This window comes from Sander lucioperca, chromosome 14 (assembly GCF_008315115.2).
Source record: "Sander lucioperca isolate FBNREF2018 chromosome 14, SLUC_FBN_1.2, whole genome shotgun sequence".
Taxonomy (NCBI): Eukaryota; Metazoa; Chordata; class Actinopteri; order Perciformes; family Percidae; genus Sander; species Sander lucioperca.
The window spans coordinates 17,037,128-17,056,904 of record NC_050186.1 but is presented as its reverse complement, the minus strand read 5'-3'; the positions used below and the strand labels follow the sequence as shown (position 1 = coordinate 17,056,904).

Here is a 19,777-nt window from a genome sequence, read left to right as displayed (position 1 = left end):
TTGTCAACAGAAATCTCCTATTTTCAGTGGATTTTTCATTTATTTTTTTACTACTTTATTTTACATGATTGTAGAAGGTGCAATATGTAGCTAAAAAATAATAATTGCAACTTGAAATATCTCGCAGAAAAACTTGCAATTAGATATTTTCCTCAAATCATTCAGCCCTATATATATATATATATATATATATATATATATATATATATATATATATATCTAAAGCTTTTAGAACAGCTACTACATGGGGATTATTTTGTCAACCACATTAGTATTGATTCAAAAGTGGGAGATTTTATTATTCTCTCTGTACGATGTTTTGAAACACTGTATTTTTCCACCTGTGCTTTTTATGGAATGAGCATTAACATAAAACAATTTGTCACCCACAATACAAAGAAATACAATTCTGCAGATTGTATCTGCATCTAACTAGTAGTAAAGTAATATCCTCAGAGCAGCAGAGGAACCTGAGCCGTCCCTGTGGAATGTCTATAAGTATCAGAAAGCTAAAGTTAGCATCTGGGCTCCAAACCCTAACCCAGTCAACCACATATTGTGTCTCTTTATAGTATTCTTATAATTTAGGTGGTGGTGTGTCTGGGAGCTGCTACGGTTTTGGCAAACAGTGAAAGTTTATGCTTGTGCTGTGTTTATAGTCCAGTATTTGAAGCTGCAGTCATAAACAGACTTATAAAAACTATATCTCCAGACAAAACATACTAAAGAAGAAAACCCCAACTGGTCCACAGTTTGATGAGTTCTAAATTTAATCATTTATACGACGTCTTGTCTAGTTGTTAAACTGCACAACTTTCTTAAACATTTTAAAATTAGCAGTTATTTTGGTTTCACATTTTGGTTACGAAATGTAAGATTGCAAAAGTTTCAAAGCAGAAAAATGCTCACATTTTCCCCATTTTGCTTAAAGACTGAGACGAAACTAGAGGCAAATGTAGATGTGATGAGCAGAGTTGGGATGAAATAAGGGCAACAAACGGGGAAAGCATCTAGCAGACTACCCAGTGAAGCCCTCTGCTTCTCTGCAATTTCTTTTTTTCTAAACAGGAAACCACATGTCTGAAATCCTCAACATGGCCCCAGACAGTTTGTTTTTATTTTCGTAGAGCGAGAAGCTATTTCTCACAACAAACCTGTCACTGTGCCTCCCAGACTCTCTCAGTTTCTGCCAAAACCCTCACTTACAGGAGAAAAGATTCTGTGAATGGCAAAAGTTGTGAATTACTCTTTCACAGTCTTAGTGTTAAATTTGAGGGATTGGGTGGCTGGGTTGGCTCAGTGGTAGTGCAGGCGCACATATACTGAGAAGTTTATGCCTCGATGCAGAGGTCCAGGGTTTGAATCCGACCTGTGACAATTTCCTGCATGTCTTCCCCCTCTCTCTCCCCTTTCTCACCTAGCTGTCCTGTCAAAAATTAAAGGTGGAAAAGCCCAAAAAATAATCTTTAAAATTTGGGGGATTGGGAGGATGTACCCAAATGGTTAAACCCTCTTGATTTAAGATTTCCCTTCAGTTAAAAGTTTTTGCTCTGGAGCAGTGTTTGTTAAGTGAAATAATTCTGTAAAGAAATAGTTTGGAGAAATTTGGGAAACATTTTGGAAAATAAGCTTGTCTGCTTTCTTGCCCAGAGTTAGATGAGAAGATCGGTACAAGTCCCTTATTTGTTGGTTAAATATGAAGTTGGAGACAGGAGACAATTAGCTTAGCATAAATACTAGAAGTATAGGGAAACTGCTAGCCTGGCTCTATCCAATGGTAACAAAATCTGCAACAAAACAAAGCTCAGTGACTTCCGGGAGTCTTGTCAGCTGAGACTCCAGAAAATCATTGCTCCCCGCCAAGAAATAAAAATAGCCTGGCACATCAAAGTTTCTATTTTTGTGCAGGTTAAACAGATATAACTTTCGAGGTACTGGTAGACGGACTTTGTTACCTTTGAACAGAGTCAGGCTAGGTATTTCCCCTCTTTTCCAGTCTTTATGCTAAGCTAACTGCCGCCTAGCTCCGGCTTCATATTTTATGGGCAGAAATGAGTGGTACCCATCCTCTCATCTAATTAAACTTTTTGAAGCTTTACCTGGTAGATTATTTCATATATTCAATAACATGTGCTTCTTGTTCTCAAGTTAGGTCATTTCTAAAAGTTTTTGTAAATGTATTTCTGATAACATGGTTAAAAACACCCTTAGGTCACTTGTCAGGGCTGCAGTACAATGAGGGTTTACCGTTACCATGGCAACTCTGAGGTATTTCAGCTGGTAAGTGACAAACAACTTAGTATTTCCTGTAATTAAGGTAATGGCTTTCCTAAATGTATCCTTCAGTTGTGGGAAAAATACCTTAAGTGAAAGCTCAATCAGAAAAAATGCTTGGTACAATGGGTCACTGGTCACTAGCTAAAAGAGGAAGAGGTAGATTCATCCAAATTTACTGGCATTGTTGCCTTGTCGTTTTTAGCTGGAGCTCCTTCATTACTACACTGTCCCATGTTAGTCACTAAAAAGTTACAGACAGTGCACAGACATTCTTAACAGTAAGCAAATATATTTCCATTACGTGGTTTGCACTGTGCAGATGCTTTCAATTTGGCTCTCTGTGCAGAGCCAGGTCTCAGAAATGTACCTCCGTGTTATTACTGCCTGGCTGCTGTAGTCAAAATACATCTGATTCCAGGGCCAATGTTGTAACTGGAGTCTACAAGCTAATGTCTTCAAAAGCTGTTTGTAATCATGTATCTGGAGGGCATTACAGTGCACACGTGTTAGTATTCATTCATGACGCTTTACATGACAAGCTGATAGAAAATGGCATAATAATATCAGGCTGACGGGGACTATGACGTTACCATGTTATGTGGCACAGATGTAAGTCTGTGCATGTCTCATTTTTACATGCATAAAACAGTGTTACTGCACTATTGCTCCAATGTGAACGAATGCAAGAGGGATGGACTAATAAGGAACTTATGTAACTTTGAAATACTTAAAAGGAGTAAAAGTCAAAATTGTGGGAAATACATTTGTGCTTTTTTTGGCCGAGTTTTAGATAAGAAAATCGATACCACTCTCGTCTGTCTGTTCAATGTAAGGCTACAGCCAGCAGCTAGCAGCCATTTAGCTTAAAGACTGGAAACAGGGGGAAACAGCTAGCCTGACTGTAACAAAGTCAGAGTTCTTTTCTTTTGCTGTTACAGATTTTGTTATCTTAGACAGAGCAAAGCTAGCTGTTTCACATGCTTCAGTCTTTATGCTACATTAAGTTGCTGTAGCTCCATATTTAACATACAAACATGATGGTATTAATCATCTCATCTAACTCTCTGCAGCAAAGCCAATAAGCATATTTCTCGATTTGTTGATCTATTCCTTTAATTTTTAGGAAGACGAAATTAATTGTCATCCCATTTTATGAAACATAAATAAACATATGGTATTTCCAGTGCACGATGGATGCATCTTACCGAATCCATATTGTTTTGTTTTAAAAGGGCACAAATCTCAAAAAATACATTGGTTGAAGAAGCTCACTAAGCTCAAGAGTGGGTGAAAATGCAGGATTAGAAGGCAAAGTAATGTTGTCTTAACTTACAGGAGTTAAAGAAGATGTGCTCATTGCACTCATCCTCAGAGCAGGAACAGATAAAGAACTGTGAGCCCATGCCCTTTCTTTCTTTCATCTCACACTTGGTGTTGTTGTAATCCTCTAGGGACAGGCCATACAGCTTCTGAGATCGGTTGTGGCAAACTGTATCAAAGGTGAAATTGTCATCTTTCTTCCTCCTTGGAAAGAGAAAACACATAAAAAAATACTGCCGTTTACTGGATTAACTTTGATTTGTAATCTTGGCTTACTCTTTTGGCAGTGAAGTCCCCTTTTCAGAGATGTGTATTATCATGTAACAAGGCAATGATAGAAGGTCTGCAGTTGTGCAAATGATGCAATTTTAAGCCGTACAGTGATGAAGTGATAACTGTAAATGGCATATCTGTCTCTTTCAGCAGTCCTCAGTCTCAGCATTATGTAAATGACTGCAATACAGAGGTCACATTTACAAACAGCGAGATTTTGAAATACCATTACAAACAGGAAACAAGGAAAACCCTGAACCTGCAAAAATATTCAGATTTAATTGTTGCTTCCCTTCTGGGCAGCATTGGCCGTGCAGTTATGAGGAAAATTTTAAAGAGGGGCTGCTGTCCATGTGCCATCAGCTTTCTGCTGACCTCGCGATGTTGCGGGCATGATCTGAGCTAATATAATGAGAAACAGCAGCACAGCCTTAAGCTTTTGACACAAACACAAATCTGCTTCCTGCTGTTTCTCACATTCAGAGTCAGATTTGATGCTGATGGATGTTTAGGCGCTCACATGCCTTCATGATGCAGCCAACTGTTTTCACACAAATGCTGACTGACAAAGTGTTCAAAGGAAACGGTCACTTAAAGGAAGACATTTTAGGGCTTATGGGAGGAAATGATGAACAACCTAATTAAAAAAAGACTATCCATTGCCGGGCCCCTGATCAAGCATTTGTGTTTTTTTAATCATTAGCCTACTTTATTAGCCTAATTGGGTGGGGAGAAAGCTATGCCATAATCAGAAATATTATATAGCCTATATTTTTAGGCCTAAGTAACAAATGTGTACAAAGTTGCACAAGTTAGGCTAAAAAGTTACAAATTGCAACATGTGTCAAGCGCAGCGTCTCCTCCACACGCACGCATCGCACCGGGCATGCTGTGCTGTATTGTGTAGCTTAAGTGCAAAATGGAGCTTGAAGATGTAAGACGTACGTATTAAAAAATTGTCGGGTTTAAATCGGGCTCAGGCTCATAATTACAGTTAATGTGTCGGGCCGGGCTGGGCTCGGACACAACGTGCACGGGCTCGGGTAGGGTCGGGCTTGATTTTTTTGGGCCTGATCTAAGCTTTACGCCAAGGAGGTTATGTTTTTGGTTTGGTTTGTTGTTTGTCTGTTTGTCAGCAAGATTACGGAAAAACAACTGGCCCGATTTTCATGAAACGTGGTAGAAGGGTGTAGCATGGGCTAAGGAAGAACCCATTAAATTGTGAAGCAGATCTGAATCACGGGGCGGATACACCAATTATTTTTCACTTCCGTTAATATTGCGAGATAGGGCATTTGGGCTTGGCGGAGGCCTGCCGCTCTGAGTGCCATCCTAGTTTGTACATGTAGTATTACCTAAGAGGTGAATGTAATGAAAAATGCTCTTTTAACATTAACTATACTACACTAAAACAGTTTGCATCATAACCCTGGCTTTTTATTCATATAGAAAAGTGCATTTAGAGGACACTTACCAGATACTGACACACACATCATCGTCATTGGGGCAGATGGACGTGATGTCACACTCCACCTTGCAGCTCCCTTTACCTGTGCAGCTGGTGGCCCGCACATCACAGAACTTGCACAGCCTTCGTGGCTTCATTATAGAGGCTTCTGGAAAAGGAGAGAAGAGAAAAGACAGTGAGTTGGGTTTACAAAAAACATTCAGTCTACTCTGTAAAAACATAAAACAGACTCAAGCCCATTTTCATATTCACAATTGGGTTGAGTATGCAGAGTTCAGCATTAAAATGACAGATTACTAATAAATTATAAACACTCCCATGATGATCAAACATATGAGTATACATGCTATTCATTAGCATGAAAAGCAAAACAAACTTGAAATCTAATTAAAGGGTGGGAGTCTTTTGGAATTTACCAATGAGTAGAAGCAGATATTCAACGTAACCACAAGAAAATCCAAACTATTTCATCCTAGAGGGGTGGACAGATTTTTTTCGTGCGAAGTCTGAACAATAAGAGCGGCACGCAGTGGCATCCACCTCTTTGGTCTTGTTAAGACTTGACTTTTCTGGCAGGCATACCCATATCAGTGAGACAGACGGAATAGTGTGATGAGTGCCTGTGGGTTCGATAATTATCTGAGGAGACAACTGCCAGACAGGCAAGAACAACAAACAAAGGAAACACGGATGCACCTCCTCACTAAGGAGTCTCTAATTTGTCAAGCCGATGAGTCGGCTCCCCATCTAGAAAGGTGTCGCACCAACTCTGTTCATGTATATCAAAAACCGGGAGGACAACATTATGTATCGGTGTCTATGAATGTTTGGAGAGAGAAAGAGGCTATTATTGATCAAATTCAGCCAGGCAGCATGCCTCTGTTTGGCACAGAAAGGAGAGATGGTGCAACACGGAAGGTAAACAATCTCTCCTGTCTTTTCCGATTTTCCTTTTCCTAAAAGGGAGTACTCTCCACCACATATTATGTATGAGTGGAAAGTGGATCTTGTGGCTTTCAGAGTTGGACAGAGTTGGACATGACCCTACCAGGAAAATAATATGTCTCACATGATGGTGTTAGAACATGATGAGTTGTATAAGTGTACACACAATGTGGACTCAAGTGGTACAATGAAGTTAGGCCACTCGCTGTGAATCTATTGAGTAAACAGAGAGGGTGAGGGTGAAAGAGATATGATGAAGACTGTACTCCTTCCAGATCTTAAGAGTTTGTGCTGAAAAATAATACACACTGAAAGTTAAACTGAAATCAAAATAGCCAAATCACAAAAACAGGAAGAGAAAAAACGTGCGACAGTGCTGCTACAGTAATACAACATAATCACACTTTGACTGTGTGCTGACTCCACGTGCACAGGAAGTTGAACCTGTTCCTTGCATCAGAAAATGAAGCTTGTGACCAAAACAAAAGAGAAAGTGGGTTCATTTCTACCTCCATACTGTGGTTTACAGATTACCTCCGGAAGAACCATTGTAAACAAACATGTGTGATGCATCTGAAGCAGTAGCTAGTTGTCTAAAGATGGTACTGACAAGACTCACATGACCACAACGTGAGATGTATTCGACAAGGAAGTGTAAGTGAAACCAGACTTATTGACAGGAGACGGTGAAGAAGTCTGTTCAGTATCCGTTAGCCTCAGACTTCACACTAACTTGAGGAAAAGGTGCTGTGCGACAGTGCTTGTATTCTTTTAACCATGCACAAAAAGCCCACTGTGTCATTTCACCCAATCTGCAGAGTGGGGTTAGACCTCCAGCTTGCAGCAGCAGAAATACTGTACAACCTGCAGCATGAAAGAGCAGCAAATCTAGAGCAGTAGGCTATATGTCAATCATGGCATCCTGATACTTTCACAGGAAGCTAGCAGGATATTTAAGATGGGTATTGCTTTCTGGCCTAGTTATAACTCATAGACTCCCACACAAACAAAAACATCAAAATATTACACTTGAACTCCAGACTTGACAGGGCAATTTAAAACTATGCCTGGCGGGTTGGTGAGGTTAAGTAAATCAGCACTGAGGGGATAGTCCATGCTTGAGTGGTGGGAAGGTGGTTGAGCCGGAGTAATTATATCATTAGAGCAACTCCTCTCAAAGAGCATGCCATTTAAACCCAGGAGGCGGGCTATGGAAGGGATGAATGGTAGTAATTGTCACCCAGGGCTACATATAATTGCAGAGAGGGGGAAAGAGGATTAGGAGCAGCCAAAGCCACTTGGTGCCGCTGGGACTAAGTCTGAGACAGATGAAGGTAAAACATTGTCTTCCTCAGGGAGGCTGCTAGACCTGTTAGCATTGTGGCTGCACATCAAATATGGAGATAACACATCTGAGCTTTAAAGGCTGCGACTTACAACAGGTGATGTTCTCCCAAAAGCTAATGTAGCATTCACAGTTAGCCGAGTAAACTGAAATTAAGTTTCAGGAAGACATAGGAATAGTTACAGTGCTAGCAAAACAAGACAAAAGCTTGTTAAATAATTGAAGCATTTAAGGCTCAATAACCTGCGCATTTGGGAGTTTCTGCTGTTTTTATTACATTCATTTGACTTTATATAGTCAAATGAAAAGCGGTGTAATAATGTAGCCTACTACAGGAACATGTAAAACACATGCATAAACAATGAGTAAAGTTTCTAATATTTTCCTAAAAGAAGGCAATTTGTCACTTTGTAGCGCTCGCTAACGCTTCGTTCACGTCGCAGCTGGGATAAAACGCAGCCACAGCTTTTGTCAACTTTTCTCGAAGTACAAAGTTTAACTCACCCGCCTCCTCAAGCTGAATACTACCAAAGAGTATCGCTCCACACCAAAAAGCGGAAAACCGAAGTAGCTCCATTTAGAGACGGACTATACACTCCCCTTTCTCATTAATTAGACTAACCGAAGCCTTGACAACGGGTTAATATCCAGGCTCCGTGGACTTTCTTCGGTCCGCCTGTTGCTTCCCCGAAACGCCTTCACAGCTCCGGGTAGAAGGAGCAGAGTAAACACACCAGGCAGGACTTGCCCTATATGACTCACACAGTATGCACTTTTCATGAAACAGGAAATCTTCAGAGGGGTTGGACAGTTTTTTTTCTTCTTCAACTTCTCAGTCAGTGCTCATGTGGCTCACAAAGTCTTGAACCATGTCATTAAGGAGAGGCTGAAACCCAGCAGAGCAAGACTTGAAATGACATGCTCTTAAACAGAAGCTTCACCTATAGGCTATACAAGCATTATGCAAACAGCCTGATTTACTTCAAAGTAGTCACATCTTTCAGATCTTATTAAGAGTTGTCAACTCTCAAACGAAAACTGCTGGGTTCTGCTCATATTTAATTTACATTTTACATACTAAACTCATTTAGGTGGCCATTCCAAGTCAATAAATTAAATTAATCTGCTTTTCTGGAGAGGTTCCAGGCTCACAGTTAATCAAGGGTGACATAAGAAGTGGCGAGAGTCACTCCATATCTCTCGTGTTGTTTCTTACTGAAGATACACAGAGGTTAAGTCCATTATAGCACCCATAAATTAGCCGACTATTGCCAGGGCTCTGCCGACATGTATTTTTGTTCTGCATACTCAAGCCGTGATGTCAGGTTTCAGTCCTGACCCTGTGACCCCAGAGCTTATAACTCTCCACACAGGACGCCTACTCCTTCTTACATCACTGGCTCACTGAGCTTTATTAACACCACTTGTATTTTGCGAAATATATAGTAGAGAAAGACACTCAATATACATTCAAAAACTTGCCTGAACAGTTTCCTGTACATGGGTACATTTTAAACAGAAACTGATAATAGCTAATTCGGTACACTCTTAATGGTGCCAATTTGCTAAAATCTAAACAAATACAGGCCTAAAAAAAACCTTTGCAAACCATGTTTGAGAGATATTTATTTTAACCCATTTCACTGACCCTATTTTACTTTTGGCTCTGGGTGGGTGTGCATTTGTTTGTACAAACCTGCATGCTAGGCAGCCATTGAGCACTGCAAGATGGAGTCCAAGCCACAAGGTGGAGAGCCGACAGCGCTGTGAGCCCAAAACAGCCATTCCCCACTGACCTCAGCACATGTGGGCTCCCAGAGGGTCACAACATCCTGCTCACTGACCACAACACACAAACAACTCATTTATAACGTTACTTTATCTGCTTCATTTCAACAGGAAATACACAACACTCCTGTGTGCCCAGGCTTATTTAAACATGATATTTTTTGTGTTACTTCATGTGTCTCTTTCACTGTTACTTTTAGCTTCCCCCCCTGCACAAGTTCCTCAGTGTTACTTTGCCTTTGAACAATTTTTCTCTCCCACCTCATTGCACAAACACAGATAAACAAGTAGCAGGCAAACATCCTGAGTGGTAGTACTGTATGCTCAATAGCAGGTGCTTGGGGTTCCTGTAAACGGCTTGGGTCAATTTGAAAGGAAAACAATAACCTGATGACAAATCTTTGGACGCATGCCTTGAGATATCTGTGGTGGCAAACAAGCGCTGTGTGCAGCACATTACAAAGACATGTCAAACTCTTTGCAACTTTCTCTGCATTTCTGTAGGAAGAAAAGGGGGAACACAACTGCAGTGTCTCTCCCACACACTAATTATATGCATATATTGTATGCACGTTTCTTATAAGATCTCTCCCCCGCACTGAGTGCGAATTCGAGGTATGCTACAAAAGGAGAGGGCGCACAGCAATATAGAATTATCAGTTATTACTAAGCTGAGGCACGGCAAGTATTGCAAAGTTAGAAAGATGCTGAATTGAATTGAAGAAAGTGAATATGTGAAGCTTCCTGTAAGAAAGATATTTGACATTTATGCAGAAGTTCAACTCTGGTTTTAAATATATTTTCTCTGGACAATAAGTTGACCAGGTTTGATTTCAACCCTTTGAGAGTGTTCCTGTATATTTTATATGTTGTGTTAAATTGTAATTAGAAAGAAGACTATTGTCTTAGTTTTAAGTTGCACAGTGCTACAGTCTTCATGTGTGAGAAATTCTGAGCTTCAGATTTCACATGAGAAATGCAAAAACTAAACATATAGCAGGTTTCTTCATGTTATATTGCATAATTGCAGATTGTATATTTCTGTTATATATCTTTTTGAAATCTGTTGCAAAAGTCAAAGGAGACAGGAAAACAATCATCTCACAAAATATGAAAGCTCTTCTTTTCATCATGTAGTAGGATCATGGTCTTAGCTGCACAAGGTTGGGAAGCATCAGTTGGCTAAGTTGATTTTGAAGAGGTTTACTCTTAAAAGCAGGTAAAATATGATTATCCAGTTTTTCAGCAAAGTAAAAAGTGTCTTTAATGTGTCTGTCTAATCCCTAGCAGTGCTCACTGGTATTGGATTTTAGCCACTGTCATCAACAGAAGAAGTCTGCCTTTTCAGTTCACCTTGAAGGCTACTGATTTATAAATATACCTTGTATCCTTTTGGATGTTTTCAACAGTTATCTGAACATAGCCTTAATTCAGGAGAGAAGTTAATCTTGGATTTGCTGATGATTGGTCCACTGGCTATAAAAGCAAGCAAGCAGCTGGATCACTGCACTCACTGCCAGCCACCTCACGCCGTCTGTCTTTGTAAACCACTTTCAATCAAGACTTTGTTACAGGATAAACTGCACAAATACAGCTCATGCCAAAGGAAAACATCTTTAAACACTGCTCTTGAGTCCCACAAGCTCGGCATGTGTATTTGCACAGCAGAGAGAAATGTAATGCAACTTGCAAATTGCTTGTGAGAATATAGCGACACAAAACAATCATGTTATTTCATCATCAGTCCTTTCTTCAGTTACATTGCACATGATTAAGGGACCGGCCTACGCAACTGGAATATGAAGTGGGTTTTTTTTCAGATTGTGGACGGTGTTTTTTCTCACTTAACAGTGCTTCTTTTTGGATGTCAATCTGTCAGGTGAATGTGCCTCAGGTTGTGTCTCTTAAATCCTTCAGATCCCACTTTCACTCCAGAGAGTTCACATCATCTCTGACAGTATCACAGTAATGCAAGTGTGGATTTAGGATTGATGAACCATACGTTCGAAAAGCTACAAAAAGATAAGCACTGTAATTCGTATGATTTCCACGTTTTTTTTTTTTTTGCTGTGCGCACCACATTGACTGCTGCTGTACAAGAACACGGCTGGCAGCGTAGGGAGGTGGTCGGGGTGGTCGGGGTGATGGGTGATGGGTGATGGGTGATGGGTGATGGGTGGGCGTAAACACACAGGACTTTCAAGCCAGGGAGCGGAGTTCGCTTCTGGGGAAAACAGAAGAACTTTCACCCAGGAAATGCGTGTTCCTTGGGAGTGTTTTAATACAAACCACAATCTGTGGTGCTCTGTACCCGGCGCACAGTCACCTATTCTCAGGTAACTGAACCACCACCTATTGCTGACCTGACGGAGCACTGTGTGTCGTAGCCAGTGTCGCAGAGCTCTGTAGCACCTAAACACATCTACTAACTGCCGCTGATACGACCAGCTGTGACAGAGGTCTGTAGCGGTGCATCATCTATCTATCTATCTATCTATCTATGTATCTATCTATCTATCTATCTATCTATCTATCTATCTATCTATCTATCTATCTATCTATCTATCTATATATCTATCTATTTGTCTATCTGTCTATCCTTTACTTAGACACAGCAGTGCTAACATTGCCTAATTATCACTGAACACAGTGCAGCTGGTGCTGATGGGAATGCCATTAGTCTTGCAGGTATTTGGTCATCAAGCAATGTATTGGATACATTTAAATTTTGACCTGACAATGGTGCTAGATAAAAAGTCAGGGGATCACCCAAAGTCTTTAGGGTTCACCCTCTGGGGACCATGCATATCTGAATAAAATGTAATCTATCCAATGGGCTAGTTGTTGAAACATTTCAGTCTGGACCAAAGTGGTGGACAGTCTGACATTGCCATCCAAAGAGCCATACCATAAAAGCCATAATATTTAAATTACCATGAGCATTCATCTCACAACTGCAACTCATAAGGGACTATTACTAATATAGCATGCATACAAACATATTTGAATCCTTTTAAACCCACAGACACGTGCAGGAACCCAGTCCGTGTACGGGAACACAACCTCTTGCTTTTAAGTTCAATGCACACACTTTGCAACAAATTCTGCCAAAAAGCAAAGAACTGAGGAAATCTGACTCAACATGTGGGTTTATGTGCACACTCATACAGAGTCATGCACAATAACACACACACACACACACACACACACACACACACACACACACACACACACACACACACACACACACACACACACACACACACACAATGAATTGGCACAGTTTTCTGGGTGCCATTGGTAAACCTGAGGAAGTCGCAATGGCCCATTCTGACAACAACAGCCTCTCTCTCTGTCTTCTCCCACCGCTGTGAACAGGCTTTGTCTCCCAGCATTAGTCAGACGCTGTGAAGGAAGGGAACGTTTATCTTAAACACTCCAAAGGTTACAACCTTTGGTATCACAACACGGTTAGGGCTATTGTTCTCTTGCAGAACATCGATAGGTGTCCAAAACTGTGCCAAAGCTAGTTTTAGAAAGAGAACATTTAGGGGGGGGGGGAGCAAGCATGTGAGCAAACGCTGCATCACGTGACTCCATCTCTCTGTGTGACAGGAAACATCCTGTTTCTCGGTGTGGTTCATGTGTGGAGATGAAGTGACAGACCTAACGTCATATGACATACTCTTATACTCTGTACACACTAAATAGTTGGTTTGTATACGCCTTGCATATTGACCATACTGTATAGGACATAAAACTCTTGCTAAACTCTTTTTATTAGGCATTTATTCAGGCATTTTGTGAAGCTGATTGAAAATAAATCTTATCATCTGTAAAATATTTAAGGCAGTGCTATTAGTTGGTATACATTGTGAACCTGGGAGCAACCCCTCATGTTCTAAAAGACCACAACGCAGCAAAAAGAGGACAGGAAACAATCAGAAAACAAACAGGCTCGCAAAAAAACAGTTTTCTTCCTGTCCTGATAATGCTTGAAACCCATCTCTTTCCTTAGAGCATAATGCCACACATCAACCATTTCAGTTGCTGTTACAATAGATACATCCAAAGTATCTAATTGCTCTAAGGCTGAAGCCTGTGTCCTGCCATCAGTCCCCAGCCTGGAACTACTTCTGTGGTAGGAGCAAAGAGAAGATGATGAAGATGATGGTTATGTCATTCACCAAACCTTGATTACAGGGAATGGACTATTTCAGCAAAGAGGGGGGTGATTTAGCTGCCCTGTCCTTGATTAAATGCTTCAATATGAAGTTCCTAAAGTGGCTGAAGATACAGTTACACACAAACGCAATCAAAGTGTCTTCTGCTGTGATTGAGTGAATGCTGTATATCAAAGAAGTTCATGCATACTAAAAAGGCAACGCAATGCATGCAATCGCTGTATTAATGAAAACCATGTACATTCTAATATTTAACGTTTACTGTTCAGCATAGCAACATGTTGTACTGCATTGTATCACAGCATTTTGACACAGTCATGCAGTAGGGGGAAATAACTAAGTACTAAGTAATTACTGTACGTAAGTACATTTTCGAGGTTCTTTACTAAAGCATTTCAATTTAATGCCATGCTTAGTCTACCTCGCTACATTTGAGAACAATGTTATACTTTTATATTTTTATTTGACAGCTATAGTTACAAGTTATTTAAATTGTTTTTCACAGAAATTAAAATGTGACTTGTGACTTATTATGACTATTTTGGTTTAAACAACCTTAGCACAGTGGTTCCCAACCTTTTTCCTTTCGTTTTCCTTAAATTTTTCAAACACGTTGTTTCATTCATTAAATACTGATGCTCTGAGTGTAGGAAAAACGAGGATGATTTAGCTAGCTGACCTTACAAAACTGATTAAGAACACTGGTCACAGAGGTTGCGAGGTCACAAAAGTGTGGCCTACTAAGTATACTATTTCTGAGTGAGGACAAAATGTTATATCTTTAACTAAAGTTATCTACTTTTTTCTTTAAAATGTCCAGTATTTGTGATATTAGGATTTTAGTTAATATGTGCAAATCTAATTTTGACAACCTCAAAGGAGACAAAGCCTTGCGTACCCCCTGAAATCTTTGGCACCCCCTTGAGGGGTCCTGGACCCCAGGTTGGGAACCACTGCTATAGCATATAATGGTTAAAGTTAGTTCCACCTGTCCTATTAAAATCCTGTTTACATGTTTTTGCATTGGTAATAATTATCAAATAATATACTGTATATATTGATATAACACTGTGATTGGGGGCATTCTGCTTAATAAATAAAAGTACTTATGTTACTTCACGCTGCACTCATCAATACTTTCATATAAACAATGTCAAATGACTGTGTGTTTTGAAAAATGTCACTTGTAGTGACAAATCCACATAGAATTATCATCTGACTATCTAACTGTGCAGTTCCACTCAACTACGGGATGTTTTAAGATCTTTTCTAGCTGACTAGCTGATGAACATTTAGCTGTAAAGCTCCAGATATTTTCCTTAAGGAATTTGTGGCAACCAAACCTAAACACTAGTGAATACTTCTGAATACTTCCTTCATCAATGATAATAGGCCTTTTTTACAGAAGTCACTTTGACGTGTCTCAGTAGGAAAAGGTCAGGTGTAGATAACAAACTCATGGCTGTATTCCTTTAGCTTCCTTAGTTTGAGGGTCCGGGTGTTGTGCATGTTGGCTCAGTGTCACACTGTTATGACACACTGGGACATTTAAATAGTACAAAGACGTTGTTACTGTAATTAGTAATGCCTGTGTTTTCCCCACTATGACAATTTCAAAATGTCTGCTGTGAAAAAGCTCTGAAAAAGGCCTGTTCCTTTTCCCGAAGGTTGTCTGTAAGAGTGGTTTATATATAAGAGTACATGTTGCTATAAGATAACATGTAATAAGGGTACACTTCTGTAGCTTATACTGGCCTCAACTTGGTAATGCAAGGCTAACATCAAGCTTTAGAACTGAAACTGTCAGTGGTTCACTGGAGGTTGTAATACGCAAACAGCATCCACTGATTTACAGTCGGCTCATTGTGGGATGCAGCTCGGAGATGGAGGGGATGGGTGTGTGCAAAGAAAACCCCAAATCTTAATGACATGCAAACAGGCTGCACTCCAAATACGTTCAGCGAGCAAGCCCAGTGATCATGGTTCTCCAAGAAACCCACTTGTAATAAACATTCAACATCAGAGTGTTTGAAGGGCAAGTCCTCACTGGTCTCTGTAGCCGCATGCGTATTTACAAACATCTGCAGATTCCCCCTGATGAGACCAAAGATTTTTCTATGTACTTCCCATGGGAAAGGCTGCGCCGCCATCGAGATGAAACAACATTCCCTACAATATATTAATGTCACATTGCTACCCAGAGGGGCCATCGTGGAGTCGCGGGGTCTCTTGAGTGGTTGGTACACAAAGATGAAAGCACATAAATGGAGGATATTAAAACATCATTTAAAAATATCATAGGCAACGTTCAACTAATTGCTTTGCTGACATTAATCCTTTTATTTGAAATCATTCTGAATCATTCAATATTGTCTAGTCAAAGTTCCTTGAGTATGGACATGGTGCATTTTGATTATGTATTTATCACATAACTAATAAATACAGTGGTTATCTGACGGACCTCAACGTGAATTTCTATTCTTAATGGAAACCACTGTTTTATTGATTATTTTTTCTCATTCTCTTAATCTGATGAATGCAGCAGTGACTGAATCATTATAGATTTATGTAAAGTTTCACATCTCAGATGCTGTTTGAGTAGTTTTTTTTTTTACTCTACAATCGATAAAAATGACTCATATTGACATATTGTCCAGTACGCACACACACCTTTAAATAACTCAGTTAAGCAAATTGCAAAATAGCATTGCAAATGAACTGCACTCAGCTAACCACTTGTCAGCATTGTGCAGCTATCTTTGATCTCAGGCAAACAAATGTACAGTTTATTAAATAAACACACGCTCCATATTGAGGGCAACTTAACCAATTCCCCTTTAACACTTCCTCTGACTGCAGTGCTCAGTGGTTGGGGCCAGTGGGTACATGTTGGGTGTGCCAGCACAGGAAGAAGCATTCATCCTGTGCCACCTTCTGCTCTTGTTGCTGGCAGGAAATACCACCATGACCCAACACTGATAAGGACAACGAGCTGAACCACGGCCACGTGGTAAACAATGCCAGACAATAGAGGAACCATATACTCTGTGTTTATGTGTGTGAGAGAGAGAATGAGAAAGAGAGATTGATAGAGATGGGAAAATGCATGCAATGTGGAAATCCTGGTAACCCTTCACTTTTACTCCCCCTAACTAATAACACACTATAATGTTGTAAGCATAAGGACTCAAATATTTATTAAAGGAATACTTTAATGTGCTTATTTGTTTTTTGTTGTTGAATGAGAATATTGGCACCCTCATGTCTGTACCGTAAAAATGAAGCTACAGCCAGCATGCAGTTAGCTTAGCATAAAGACTGCAAACAGAGGGAAACAGCTCGCCTGGCTCTGTTCAGAGTTTTAAAAAAAATTGCCTACCAGCACCTCTGAAGTTCACTAAATAACATGTTATATCTCTTTTATTTAATCTGTATAGAAAACCAAGTTTAAAAACAAACAGACTGGACCAAGCCTAGAAATAGTCTCACAATTATAAAAGTGTCCTGTAATAACTTACATTAGGATTTGACAATATAAATAAAATTGAAATTACAACTGTGTTATATTATGTTGTAAATCTTCACATGAGGAGTTGACAAATTAACTGATATACACATAACAATGTCCTACTTACAATGACATTACAGTGTGTTATAAAGCATTTATTAATTGTTTATAGTGGGAGTTAAAATTAAGTGTTACTGAAATCCTTTATATCCCAATGTTAATGCAAGATATTTATGAAAGTGATCCAAATGTGTTTAATATCGCTAACAAAAACTAGGCACTCAGCCAACATGTTCATTCTCTTGACCCAGCATGAAATATGCCAAACATTTTAAGATGCAGTTGAAAAGCATTGCTGTGACGTCAATAATCCAAATGGATTTAATTTAACGCCTCATTCCATAAGCTTTTCCTCAGCCGGTGCAGTCATTTTCCCTCGCTGGTTTGTAAATTTACCGTGACTGTGAACATGCATTTATTTTCAACCACTCCGTGGAAATTGAGGCGAAGCTCAACTCTTGCGGATGACTTTGATCATGGAAAACCTGCTTGCAATTTCTTCCTTTTAAACAAACTGTGCATGACATAAAGTGAGATTGGATCTCTGTATGTTCCCTCGCAGCCAGTGCAACAACACAGCAGGCAAATGATAAGAAAATTACATCTCTCCTCCTCTAATAGAGCCATTGTAGGCTTTATTTAGTACATCCACTGTATTACAGCTCCATATAGTGCAGCAAATGCTCAGAACAAGCTGCTGATGGAATATCATAAAATATTTGCCACTGAATATGAACTGCACAAATGTACAGATGCTAAGGCTGAATACTGATGTCTGTCTTGAATACACCGCTGCCAGATTAAATGATTTTTCCATTTGGACAAAAGCATCAATTTCACATTTACTCATCAGATCTAATGAAGTTCACTCTTGCTTTTGGAGCCAACCACCTCTTTTTCTGTGTCAGATCCCAGTGTGCTTATCCAAACAGAGTGACTGCCAGCTTTTTCGCTGCAAGGAATTTCCTCCCACCACCTCTCCTGACACCGGGATGATTTAGATGTTTCAGGAAATCAGACTTAAGCACTCAGATCTGCTCTGATGCAGTTATGAGACACTAAAGTTTTTATTTATTCATTTCTTTTTTGTTGTTGTTGGAATTTCATCATGAAATCTGAATGTTTCTCAGATGAATGGGACTCTCCCTGAAAATATGGCCAAGTTATTAAGTTGTTCCAACCAAAATCTCATCCTAAGTTTATTGGTATCAAGTGTATCATATTGTTCCAGCAATTTAAAAAGGCCAGAAACAACTCAAAACCAAAGCAGAGATGCAATGTTTGACAAAATATATTCAGAGAACCAAACTTACCTGGTCCTTTGTCTTTAGCTTTAAAATCCCATCTTTCCTATTCAGTTTTGCAGCTGGTCGCATCCGTGAATGAGGAATACAGAGGAAAGAAAGAGAGTGTTTACCACATAAAAAAAATAGGTCTTACAATATAATCAGCTGCTGCATGCACAATACCAACACTGTCAGTGATGTGTTGGTCTTTGTTGACACAGATAACAGAGCTCGTCTTTTCTTTGTTAAAGCTGCTCTCTCATGATGTTTTCTGTCACTCGCCTTTAAAGATCAGAACTTCTTGAAGTGCTTTAAATGTTTCATATGGGTGTTGAAATTTAGCTTGTTGAACAAGAAAGAGTATTCATGACGTTCTTTTTTTCATTAAATGCTAGATTAAGAAATCCGTGGATGGAATTCAAAGCTACCAAAATTTTACATTGAATTTGCAACATTTATATGTCTCTTTCAGGCAGCCGAGCAGACCAGCCATCAACCATAATAGACTAGCAGAGGAAGGTTTCCTTAAATGTGCTTTCAATGTGCTAAGATTAAATTCTGGGTGGGAGTAGGCAGAGCAGTCCACAGTGATCCATTCAGGACTATATATTCTGGCATAATGTGTTCCACATAAAAGGCCATTTCCTCTACAGCAGCCCATTTTCATGCATGCTGGCCCTGTCCTAAAAATCTGCAGAGGAAATGGACCACACTGCGTCTATTTCAAGGACTGCCTTCGTGGTCCAGGCTCATTAAAATGCATTACCGTTATGGCTTAACTTATACCTCAAGTTGCTGCCTAAGCTCTTTTGTTTTAAGTGCAGCTGTTAGTTGAGGGGAATTTTTCCTTCGCTGCAGAATGACGGTAACCTCGACACATGGAGACATTGTTATAGGCACATGAGGTGAAAAGGTTTCCAATCTGATAATGGTTACAGAAAAACAAAGAGCGTGTGTATATGTGTGTTATTCAATCTGGCTTTATCGTGTGGAGATTTTCCGACTGACTCAACTACGTCTGCATTATCTGACCACTGGCCGGACCACAGGAACAATGATCGTAGTGGCTGTGTGTTGCAGGATTGTTGTATTGTACTCACAGGAAACCCGCTGCTGCTGCTGCTACTTCTACTTCTGGCTGTTTCTGTCCAGAGGAAAGAGTGTGGTCACCTGAAATCAGCCACGAAATTACAGCTCAAGTTCAGGGCCTGGATTTTTCAAGTGGGCCTATTGTGTCTGAGACCATTTTTGTGTGCTGGAAAAGGAAAAGCGTAGCGATGAAGTATGCAAAATATGTTGAAAGAATAGTTTGCATGACTATAA

General features: G+C 39.8%; 1 protein-coding gene across 3 annotated transcripts in view; it reads right to left on the bottom strand.

Moving 5' to 3' along the window:
- Positions 1 to 18,534, bottom strand: part of LOC116047287 (TGF-beta receptor type-2) — a 34,635-nt gene extending 16,101 nt beyond the window's left edge. The window contains exons 1-3 of one of the 3 annotated variants that reach the window (XM_031295960.2): positions 18,482 to 18,534; positions 5,345 to 5,486; positions 3,611 to 3,801 (exon numbers count right to left, since the gene is read on the bottom strand). In XM_031295960.2, coding sequence (XP_031151820.1) covers positions 3,611 to 3,801; positions 5,345 to 5,475 — 322 coding nt within the window. In that variant the 5' untranslated portion in view covers positions 5,476 to 5,486; positions 18,482 to 18,534. The other 2 variants (XM_031295961.2, XM_031295959.2) reach the window with 2 other exon arrangements.
- Positions 18,535 to 19,777: the final 1,243 nt, after the last annotated feature.